The following is a 13,065-nucleotide window of genomic DNA, read 5'->3' on the forward strand; positions in this document are numbered from 1 at the left end:
TTAATTAAATGAAATAAATTTTAGAAAGATTGAAGTATATAAATTGATTTTAGCTATCAAAAAAATAGTTTTTATATTTATATTTTTTTCTTTTACAAGTATACTTATTAAAAAAAATCTACATTGAGTCTATCTAAAACAAGAACTAAAACTGTAACTTGTAACTAATATAATTAACTAATTAAAATTATTATATCAATTAACACATAAAGCATAATATACGAAAATGTTAAAAAAAATTCATATATATATATATATATATATATATATATATATATATATATATATATATAAACATAAATAGGTAATACTGAAGAGTCATATCCATTAGAAAACGGCTCAATTAAAAATTACCACCTCGGTTTGATTCAATGCAAATTATCTAATAAATTTTGGCTAGTTTTAGCACAAATATTCACCATTAATCTAAATTATGAGTATACCAAAAAAAAATGGTATATATGAATAAGTTATCTTGCAATGGCAAATGGGTGGGACTCTTCCAATATATATTTATGTGCATATGATGACGGCTATCGATCCAACTCTTCCAATTTAGCATCATATAAAATTTGGAACCTAAATTAAGTACATTAGACGGTAATATGTGCATATATTTGTATATTTAAGCCGTCATTCAATAATCGCCACTCTTTCATACCAAAAAAACTAGAGAGTTATATCCTTTCGCTGTTTATTTTTTTTATTAAAAAAACTTTGAAAAATAATTACAATAATTATTTGAAATTTGAAAATAAAAATATCAAAATATTAGTATTTCTCTCTAAATAAAATGTAAGAAAATTAAATAACAAAACCACTTTTCAAAACTCAAGTAAACTTATTTTTAATAAAAAAAACTACAACATGATATAATCTTTGTTTAATAACTTTGGCTAATTTTAACGTAAATTTTAACCATTAATCAAAATTCCATATAATAGCATATTTATGACTATCTTGCAATCCATTTGATTATACCATGTGTAAGTTTAATTTTCATACATTATTAGTATAATTTTTTTACATGGTGAATTAATTAAAAATTATTTTAAATATAACTTTTAAAATAATTGTTAAAAAAACTCAACAATTGTATCATATACGACAATCTATAATTAGCCAACAGTTTTAATGTTACTATTATATCATTTACAATAAACAATTTATGCTTAAATTACTAAATTTTTTAATAATTATTTTTGTACATTTTAGTGCAAATTCATCTTCATCATTATTTCTCCCCTTTTTCACTTTATAATTTCGAATTTCCTCAACTATCATACTGGCAACTGTTTCTGATGAAGAAAGTCTGAACCTCTTGTACCATTAATCTAAATTGAAGTATACCAAATAAAATAAAATGGTATATATATAAAAGTTATTTGTCTTGCAATGGCAAATGGTTACCATTCGTCCAATATATATGTAAAATCTAAATTAATTTCATCAACCATCATAGTGCCATTTGTTTTGAATTACACTCAATGATATAAAAATTAATAAATTCTACCAAAATCGATTCTATTCAACTTTAAAATAGAAGATTGGTGACAGTGTATTTGGTTATGGCTCTGGTAACACATTTAACATGATACTTATTAAATCGATCTCAACACAAACTACCCAGTTGTAGCTTCTGCATACCAACATACTCCCAAACACACACGCTAAGTATATTCCCATATAACTTCATATAACTTCAAAATGTTGTACATTTAAAGAGAAGTGCAAATGATTTTGCAATTTGCAACTCGCAATTGAATTAGAAAGAATAATTATACTTATATACTTATTTTTCTTTCACGGCACTGCTATTTTCTTTTCATCTCCTTTTTTTTTTCTTTTTCGCCGTCACACTGTTTACCACATTTGTAATTTCCTTTCTCTTCTGTTTTTTATCTCTTTCTATCCACCTAAAAAACTCCCCCAAAATGGAGGAATTTATGTGTTTATCAGAATTCCAAGAGAATTCAAATTAATTCTATAAAAATTAATTTGGCAAAATCAAAAAACAAATCAAACACATAAAAGTAAATAAATAAGATGCCCTTTATTCAAATAATTGAAATGAAACTACACCGGTCGACACTACATAACAAAGAAGAAACAACAACAACAACACGAAGGGAAAACATCTAACACGATACATGAAATGAAGTTGACGATGATGGTTGAAGGATATGTGTAGAATATCCGAACCCTAATCAATCGAAACCATTTGTCATGCATAATGAAGCTAGGTAGGGCTGAGGTAGATGAAAACAAAAGAAGACGAAAGGGCATCCATGGATCCATTGATTCATTCATTGATGTGAACGGATCAAAAGAAACCACCATTGCCAGGTCCAAATCCCATGTTGTTGAAGCCATTGGGGTGCATGATGGTCCCATCAGGAAACATGTAGTTCTGAAGCATGGAAGGCTGAATCATCTGTGGCGGGAACATCTGAGGGTTATGTGGCTGATTCACAACGTTGGAAGAGGAGGAAGCCCCAGGGAAAAAGTGATGATGATGATGAGAAGGGTTTGCAGCACTCTGAAGCATAGCCCTATCAGCAAGGCGTGCAACGTGCTTCTTCAGCTCCTCCAGAGCCACCTTGTACTGGTCCAGCTGGACCCGGCTCATGTCATCGATCGGAGAGGCCCACCACAGCTGGGCCTGAGTCGCCCTCTTCAGCCGGGCCAGCTCATCGGCCCGCTTCCTCTCCGACTCCAGCTGCCCGTTGATCTGAGTCAGCTGCACGTTCAGGTCACGCACGTTCGCCACGCGGTGGGCCTCGATGAAGTGCATGGTGCCCGTGTTGGGCTGTGGGGCCCGCGCCAGATAACGGTCTATGACCGCGTCCACGTTGGGGTGCCCGAAGGAGAACACCTTGTCACCGGGAGAGAACACAACCAGTGCCACGTCAGCGCCACAGAGAGTGCAGAGCTCGCTCGCCTTCTTGAAAAGCCCGCTGCGACGCTTCGAAAACGTGACTTGGAGATTGCTCTCGTTGCTCATCTTCTTCATCTCGATCTTTTGGCGGCCACGGCTCTTCTTCGGGTTGGGGTTGGAGTTGGAGTTGGACATGGCGGGATGAGGAAATGGAAGCGTTGTAGACTTAAGTTATAAGAAAATGGAAGTGAGAGTGAAGGCTCAATTTATAATACATTTTTTGTTTGTGAATGGTCGTTCCGGGCTGTTGACACCCAAAAAAAAAACCGCCATTCTCTTTACATTCAACTGGTTTCTGGGTTTGGAGATTCCTGAAATCTCCTTTGCATGCCGTATATGGTAGGAAAATTAATATAAAAAAAATGATGGCCACAAAACATTCCTTGTTTTTTTTTTTAACTTATTCGGCGTTTTTCAAGATAAGAAATAACTGAATATTTGCCAACTGTCATTAATAATCTTAATCTTAGGTCTTTTTAATAAACATGTACACTTGTACATGAATAAGAAAAAATGAATTAAGTTATACTTAATTGTTAGAATTAGTTTATATATAAGACAATAGGAATGAAGTTATCTTATTTAGCTTCTTATTACTCTTTCCCTATCAATTTTTATTGAGAAATTTATCCAAATAAAATCTTATTATATTTTAAAAAAGAAAAATAAGAATCTAGTTTAAAAAAACTATTCATTGTATAGTAAAGAAAAAGTGATACAATAAATTAATATTACATCATTAAAAGAATATATCTTTTCAAGAAAATGTTGTGGATGTAAAAAGAAAATATTAGTTATTCCAAAAAAAATCTTAAGTACGTGAACTAATTTTTTTTTTATAAAAATATGTGTTTCCTTGGTTGCAATTTTATTTGTTTAATTTTTCAAACAAAGATATATCAGCAGAAATAGCTAATGGATGAGTTTTTTTTTTTTTTAAATTGCATATGTATAAATTTTTGTAAGACATAATATTGCAATAGGAGTTTGAATCAAAGAGTATTTCACTAAAAAATAATAAATAAATAAATATATATATATATATATATATATATATAACTTGGTTTATTTATTGTTATCTCTTCTCTTTTTCTTTTTCTTTTTTTTTTACACTATTCTTATCTTATAATTTAAAAAAATAATTAATATTTTGAAATAACTGCGTTAAATTAATCATTGATCAAACAATATAAATTATTAATGAGTGCGTGGAAATTAATTTAAATATTAAATATGAATTACAAATAAATAAGGCGTATTACTGTGTATTTGTCACTTGATGTCGAATACAAGATAGTCATTAATTATGTGAATTATTAATTTTATTATTATTATTATCTTTTAAACATACATTGTTCCTCTTTAATCTATTATTAATTCCCAATGTATAATATCAAATAAATAATTAATGAGTTCATGTTTCCTTCATCCTATTATTCGTAAAAGTTATTAATGTTTTGTTTCAATAAATTTCTCTACAATTGGTTACAGTATCATGAAAAGAAAATAAGAATGAAAAAAAAATAAGAAGGTAAAATGAATTTATTTATTTTTTACTATTCAGTATAAATTTATGCACGTAAACTTTCAGATTAGTTAGGTGTGAAACAGTTTTTATAAAAATTATGAATAAGTTGATTTTAATTTATTTAAAAATTTTATTTTATTTATTTTTGTATAAATATTTATAAAGAAATTTATTTAAATAAGAGTAGTTGAATTAATGTCACTTTCATCCTCTTTTCTTGTTATGATATGTAACGTAACTCAATATGAGGCAATATCTAATCTCTAAAAGGTACATGCATCCACATTATGACAATCTAACTGAAAGTTGTAAGGAAATGATTCAGACAAATCATAAAACAAATAAAAAGCCTAAGGCAATTGATTAAAGAGATTGATAGGGATTTATTGTCACCACCGGATAAGTATTTTTATAAAGTTAATTAAAATAGTTTATAGTTTAATTATAAGTTAGAGTGTTAATGGATGGAATTGATTTAGATATGAAGAAAAATGAAATTTAAATTAATTTCAATATAATTCAATTTTTTTTTAAATGCCTAACCAAATATTAAAGAGTAGGTTTGGTTCGAATATTCATATATTCAATAAAAAAAAATCATTTTGAACAAATTGAAATTAAACATAATTTTATTCTAAGATTGAAAATAACATCATAAAAAAATAAATTATATATTTGAGTATAATTTACTTATACTAATTAAATAATAACAAATTATTAAATAGAACACATGAATATAACTGATTAAAATATATTATATTCCAACTATTTGTTAACACAAATTGTAATAATTTGACAAATCACTACATTTTACAACTCAATATCTAAGCAATAAAATTAAATAAAATCATTCAATTATACTATGGTTATCATACAATAGTACTAGACATTCATGCAACAAATATATAGTGCAAAAAATATAAAAATAGTTTCTAACCATATGACTTAAAAATATAAAGTCCCCTTAAGGGGTTATAATAAACCATTATATATATATATATATATATATATATATATATATATATATATATAATATACATCAAGTATAATACTAAAATCATAACTCTAGTGTCGATCAAACAACTAATCTACATCAGAGTAACATCCAACAAAAGAAAACTATCATCTCTCACATGACACTTAAGTAGTCAATCCTCTAACCTAGTCTTATCCTGCTCTCAAATAAATATGATCATTGTTGTCTAATATAACCATGTTCGAAACTATTCAATTTGCACCCTGGTGAAGTAGACAACCTCTAGCTCATCCATGCTTAGGGCCACACCACTTGCGCTCAATGTGAATGAGATAAAGAGTCTCTGAATACACCACGTCTGTTGTCACAAAACTCCCATGCATCCAACATCATTCAAGTAAAGAGTTCTTTCTTGATCCACGTCAACATCATAAAATCTAGGCCCGACATCGTCTATGTAGAGTTATTGACCAAATCACGTCTAATGCCACTCATCTTGGGCTTGATGTCACCGAATCAGAGAGCTCACAAGTAAATTACGTCTGAAGCTATTCAACGCATGCTTGGTATGAACAAGCCAAAGGGTTTCTTAACTAACTCACGCCCAACACTACCAATCTTGCTCCCATCACCTGAAGGTCAACCCAAAAACAATTAACACACCAAACGACAATAATACATGGTAAACAACTCCAATACTTCAAAATATACCCACATGCAACTAAAAATAAGCAAAAATTCACCAATTCTTCTTCAAGAATACCAAAACTCCAAATAAACATAAACACCTCCAACCATCAACTTAGCCACAAATTAAGAATTTTCAATTTCAAATCAACAATTATAATACACAACAATCAATCTCAAAAAAAAGTGATAGAAGAGGAAGAATACGGTCCTTTAAGGTACTCCATGACAACTCTAGAACTATGATTCTAAGCTCTCCAAGCTTGAATTCGCTAATCTAACACCACTACTCAACTCAGGGAAAGACATAAAACATTCTGGCTCCAAAACTTATCTCATTAACCTCTCTCTATATTTTTTAAGAAAATGAATTTATAAAGTTTAAATTTTAAGAAAATCTTATATATCTTTTCTTAAAGTTAGTCAATTTTAACTTCAACTCAAAACAATTCATAACCAACTAAACTTTTAAGAATTCTTTAAATCCTTAAATTTTTACAACAATTAAACACATACAATCATTTAATGAATAAAATTTATCAAACAACTATAAATTCATAGAGATACAGAAACCAAAATGTTTTACATACACCAAATTATCTATCAGAAGTCAATAGAAGCAAAATTCACAAACACACACCTAATTATTCAACTACACAAACTCACATATTTACTATACTAACCAATAAAATAATAATATATAAAAAAATGGTTTGATTTGAGTTTCAAAAGTTTGAGACAATGCATGAACCAATCAAAACATCAATTTTCAATTGGTTTAGTCTAATGCTCCAACTACCAAAATAAAATAAATCAATTTAATTTGTCAGGTCTAATTGTTGAGTTTATTTAGATTGATGAATACCCTTACTTATTATCTATTTTTTTGTTTTATTCTTCTTTTTATCTTCATTAGTTTACTTAAATCATTTTTTTTTATTTAGAGACCATTTTACTATATGTCATTATCTCACTCTCATTATAAAATAATAAATATGTCATTTTATATTAATTAGATAGTTTTTCAACTAATTTTATCAAACACTTTTAATTCAATCAATTGACTTATAAGTTTCTAATTTTTTTAATTTTTAATTTATAAATTATAAAATTTCAATCAAATTATGTTAATTTTGGCGAATACACCTATAGAATAACACAGGATTGCAAACATTTAAGTTACTTGACAACTTTTTAATCTTGTACAACCAATAATTAACACTACACGCAAAATAATATAAAATTTACTGTAATATTTTTTAATATTAATTATCTTAATAAAATTTATATTATTATTATTATTATTATTATATATATATATATATATATATATATATATATATATATATAATGATATACAGACATAAAGGTTAACATCTAAAAGGCTCTTTTTAAATTATGCAAAAGCAAGGCATTGCAATTACATATGTGTTGCCAATTGTTATTAACTTGGTCATTTTTTTAATTTATTGATCTTCTCGTACAGTTTCCTAATCTTCACTAATATAAGTGCGGTTAATATATATTAATTAGTTAGTAAATAAGATAGTGAGAGCAAGAGGTGGGGAGAGAGAAAAGAGGGAGGAAATAATTTTTTTTAATATTTTATAATTGGTACAAAATTTGTTCCATATGCTTCACCCAACAACAGATAATTAAATTTTTGTCATATCCATTTCATTCTATTTTATTTTCACATAATCATTTCCTAAATTAGAAAAAGCGCAATTTTATTTATTTTATTTAATAAAGTATTTTTTAGAAAATTAAATAAATTTTAAAAGTTTTTATATTATTAAACATCTAAAAATTATGTTTAATATAATTTTTAAAATAATTATCATAAATATAATCATATTTACTATATGATTTGTAATCAAAGAAAAATATAAAATAATTAAAATATGATAGCATGCAGGGATGGATGTAGGATAAAGGTCGGGGCATAGCCCCCTAATTTTTTTAATAATGAATTCTTAATATATAATAATTTAATATTAAAAATCAATTATTTTTATTTAAGTGTTTGGTTATAGAAAGAATATAATATTTAAATATTATTTTTTATTTTTACTTTTCACAAAATATAGTATTTTTCTTTTATAATATTTATCATGAACATAATAATAATTTTTATTATTTTTATATAAGTCTTATTGCAAATATATTTATATTTTTCTCTTGTAGACAAAAACATCAAAGTATTATTTATTTCTTTACTTAATGGTCTTTTCATTTTATAATATATAAATAATTGTATTTATAATTAAATCACTTTATAAGTTTTTATATTAATTTAATTTAGTAATTTTAAAAATTATTAATTATTAAAGTTTTTCAATGAAGGAATTGATTGTTCAAACACATAATAATATATATATATATATATATATAGAGAGAGAGAGAGAGAGAGAGAGAGAGCATATCAAGTGAGAGAGAATTTATTATGAGAGATAAGAGGGTTAAAATATAACCCTTAGATTAATCAAGTGAGAGAAAATTTGGAGTTTAATCAAGTGAGAGAAAATTAATCTAAGGGTTATATTTTAACCCTCTCATCTCTCATAATAAATTTTCTCCCACTTGATATGCTCCCTATATATATATATATATATGTATGCATGTGCACAAATTTTCTCATATTATATTTTTTTATATTATTTTTCTTCTAGTTTTATATTTTTTATTTTTATTGTTCTAACCTTTTGTTCATCTAACATTATGTAAATCTTAAAAGAAACAAACCAAATATCATGTTGTTTAGTTGATACAATATTTTTCTTTTCTTGTTTTCTAACACTGAAAGACTAGAAGCGAATTCTTCAATATTTGTTGATCACTACTGTTGTAAAAGAAAATATAAAGATTAACATAATTTATTAAAACATGATTAATAGAGATGTTTTCTGAAATTATATATATATATATATATATATATATATATATATATATAATTAATATAAAGATCAATTTTATTATAAATCCATGAAGACTTTTTGTAGAATATAAAACTAATAATTAACACTTATAAATAATTTTAGGTCTTTAAAAAAAATAATTTTTCTTTAATATAAATTTTGGCCTACCTTGAAAGATCTGACTCCGTCCCTAATGACATGTACAACAACTTTTGTTGTGTGTTCTCCGTTAAAATTAGAAAGCTTTTTGCGCTATATAGCCTGAACATCACTAAGAGTAGATTATTGCTATTATGAAAAAAGTTAGGGTAAACTTGCACAGAACAGCAAAAAATAAATAAATGAATGAATCACCTGATGAGGAAACAAGAATTTAAGCAGAATCATTATTTGAGTGAAGAAAAATCTGATAGACACAATTATAGACAATAGTGCTATGATCAGCATGTAGGAGTTATATTGAAAACAAAATAACAAAGAAAGCTTAATTAATACTCTGAAGTCTGATGTCACTGTAGCCACCACTACTTACCTGAACTTTGACAAGAAAAAGAAGGAAGCAAAAAAAGCAGTGTACATAAAGACTTTGTGCTTATAAAAACATATATATATATAAAGCTTATGAAGATACTAAATAGTTTGTAGATGCAGAAAGCAACAATAACTCCAATAGATACTAACTAATGAAAGAAAGACATAATTAAAGGAGTTATACAATCTAAAATTATGAATCATTAATATGCCGATACTTTTTAGGGTTTAGGGTTTAGGGTTTAGGGTTTAGGGTTTAGGGTTTACTTTTTACGTAGCGTCATATGTAGTATACTGTATATATAATACATGGTACTATCAAGGGGACTCGTAACTAGATATCTAGCTAACGAAATAACAGTTAAGATATATAGAAGAATAACTTTGACAACTGTCTTTCGCCCAAACTTTCTCAATTTGTTGTACTAATGTGTATTAAGTGAGAACAGGTGCTGTCAGAGACTACAACATATGTGAATTTATCTCAATTTTATTTTAACTTTTTGTACCAGTTGTTTAAATAAAAAATTAGTGTTTATTATCTTTTAATCACATAACATTTTCAATTCAAAATTTAAAATGCAAAGAAAAAATATTGAATTTTTTTAAATAAATGTACACTAATTTTTAATTAAACTACTATTTTTATAATACATTAAAAATACTATATATCAAACTAATTTAAATAAATGAAAACTATTTAACTAATAATATTTTGTTGATATGTGAAGAAATATAAATTAGTATAAAAACATAGTTTAGCTTTTAAAAAATAAATTATATATATATATATATATAAATTTAAAGATATAAGTTCGTGAAATTTCATTTATAATAAGAGAAGTAATACATGTTGAAATTGAATCAAATGTATGGTGACAAGCAAAACATCATGCATGTTGGAGCAAGAATGTGAGCAGCGCGATTAGTTTCTCTCCTAAGAAACTTAACCATGAAGTCCTGATTTGAGTTAAGGAGATGTCAGCGTTCGTTTAAGAGGTGACCACATTCAGAGTTGTGAATTGAGCATCCACATATATAGGTCATCAACTACATGTTTGCGATTTGTTTCAATATTATGGCAGCAGGTTGTGGCCGAGTTCCAAAAGCCACATGCTGGTTGCAGAGCTAGCTAAGAGTTCTGCTTCGTGGGCGGGTAGTACTCCATAGTCCATAGTGCCATGTAGTCTGTGCCCTAACAAAAGCACTGAGGGTGTTTCGGATGCATACACCGAAACCAAAACTTGATGATTCAGGAAATATTGCAGCATCCATATTGCATTTGATTATACCTTCCGGGGACGTGTCCAAGTTTTTTGTGGGGTTTACGGTTTAACATTTTCATCTTCTGTGGTATTTTAAGGTTTTAGATTTTCATCCATTCTCCCGGGACTCGTAAATCAACGTTTGTTACGAGTGATTCCATGGTATAGAAGTATGCGGACTTGACTGTATAAGTGCCTTTTAGGGTCAAGTTCCAGATTAATTGACTTGTCGTTCTCTCCTTTTTATGAGAGACTTCCTCGATGTCCTTAAATGAAAAGAACTCAGCAAGGAGATCATGTTGCCAGTTGCCTAACTCTGATAAACCAGGTCCTTTACCATGAGATGATCCTTACCTTCAACAATTGGAGATGTAATGTAAAAGTTATCTTTATATAGTACCCAGCCATGGTCCTTCACTCCTTCCAGATGTTTATATTGCTATCATCGCAGATACACCAATTTATTTCTCCCTTCACCAACACACTTGTAAAGCACTGATGCTATGTCAAACGAAACTTGAGTTATGGCGGAGCTGGGCCTCCAAAAAATCTCCTTAGGAAAGTATTTAACTTAAAAAAATACGAGTTATTAGTTATTTTTAATTCTTATAAATAATTATAATCACAACAACTCTGTAAATATTGAAAATCATTAGCAGTTAGAGGTATAAAGCATTGTTCTTTTTCTTCTTTATTCTCTTTTATAAGTTAAAAACTTGTCTGTTCTGCATTTTTAATATATTATGTAATTTAATCAAAAGTTTGACCAATTTATTTATTTGAACTTAAACCTAACCTAATCAAAACTTGAAATAATTAGGATAACACTAAGTCAATATATATATAGTTAAATTGTAGAATAAAAAAAGTGTAAAAAAATAAATTAAGATATATTTGATAATATATTTTAAAACAAATAATATTATTAAAAATATAATATCATATTTACAAAATATTATCAATCACAAATTACATCTTTATTTTGTTGTGTTATTGTTAACCATATATTGTATTGTCAAGGGTTACATCACAAACAAGTTGTTTTTTTATTGAGGTGCAAAATAAGAAATGTGCATATATATATTAAAAACATAGTTTTGATTAATAAATGAGTTTCATTGTCATATATTTTCGGTGCATTTTTTTTACTTTGACTATTAATTTAAAATCACATTATATATGATTTTTAAAATAATTATTACATATTTAACGGTTTGTTTGTTTGAATGGCGAATGTCAACCATATCAATGAATTCCTAACTCTGCAAAGCAACACCCAAGTGATGAGGGTTAACAATAATGGACACTTGCAAACGCTAATAGATACTAAGTTGGTCTTTGCACGACTTTGTTGAGTGGTCACGAGGAGGTTGGTTAGAGTATGGTAAGACCAAATTCATAAGAATATTGGTAATTGATTAAGAATTTCACCATAACACTCACCATGTATGCTTAATGTCATTTGATAATGTAAAAATTTTACATGAATTAAATACATTTTTTATTGTCATTACCAAGGAGTATATATTTCTCGTTGAATGCGTAAATTAATTTTTTTTTAAGATTTGATAGGTATTGAATAAGTGAATATCTCTTTTCAACTTAAATTTTTTACATGTGCAAGAATTAAATTCAAATCTCGGTTATTTGATTATAAGTAACAAGAGTCCCTAACTCCTCATATCAACCCAAGTTGACACATTTTAATTAAGTTCTTAGTGATTCACTTCAATATATAAACTACAATATTTGATGTGTTTTTAATTATCATTCATAACCTAATTAAAAAAATGATAATTAATAATGTTAATATTAATAAAAGAATATTATTTGCAACGAGCAATGAAAGGACATGGACAAACAGGTTGCCTATCCACCATTTTATTGTGTTGCATTATATTCTCTTATTATATGGTAAAAAAAAAACCATTATTTATAAAAAAAAATGTGAAAGTTAAAATATGGATAAATATAAAAAGGTACGCGAAGGATGATGTAAAAAAATCGAGAAGTAAAAGATTTATACACTAGTTAAAAAGATATATATTTTATAGCACACAAAAAAAAAAAAAAAAAAAAGAGCAAATATATATAAAGAAAAATGTAAAATATTCTAATAATACATGATGTTGAAGATGATGGATCAAGACAATGGAAAGGTTTATATCTAGATATTCACAAATTACAAACACTTCATTAAAAAATCATTTCTCTTTTTTATT

At 27.1% G+C, this 13,065-nt stretch overlaps 1 protein-coding gene across 1 annotated transcript; it reads right to left on the reverse strand.

The window, feature by feature from the left end:
- Positions 1-2,046: 2,046 nt before the first annotated feature.
- Positions 2,047-3,338, reverse strand: LOC109794588 (agamous-like MADS-box protein AGL62). Its single transcript, XM_020354038.3, has one exon. The coding sequence runs from the start codon at positions 3,071-3,073 to the stop codon at positions 2,324-2,326; it is 750 nt and encodes a 249-aa protein (XP_020209627.1). The 5' UTR covers positions 3,074-3,338; the 3' UTR covers positions 2,047-2,323.
- Between the last annotated feature and the right edge of the window lie 9,727 nt (positions 3,339-13,065).

Source organism: Cajanus cajan, chromosome 7 (genome assembly GCF_000230855.2).
Source record: "Cajanus cajan strain Asha chromosome 7, NIPB_CcT2T_4, whole genome shotgun sequence".
Lineage (NCBI taxonomy): Eukaryota > Viridiplantae > Streptophyta > Magnoliopsida > Fabales > Fabaceae > Cajanus > Cajanus cajan.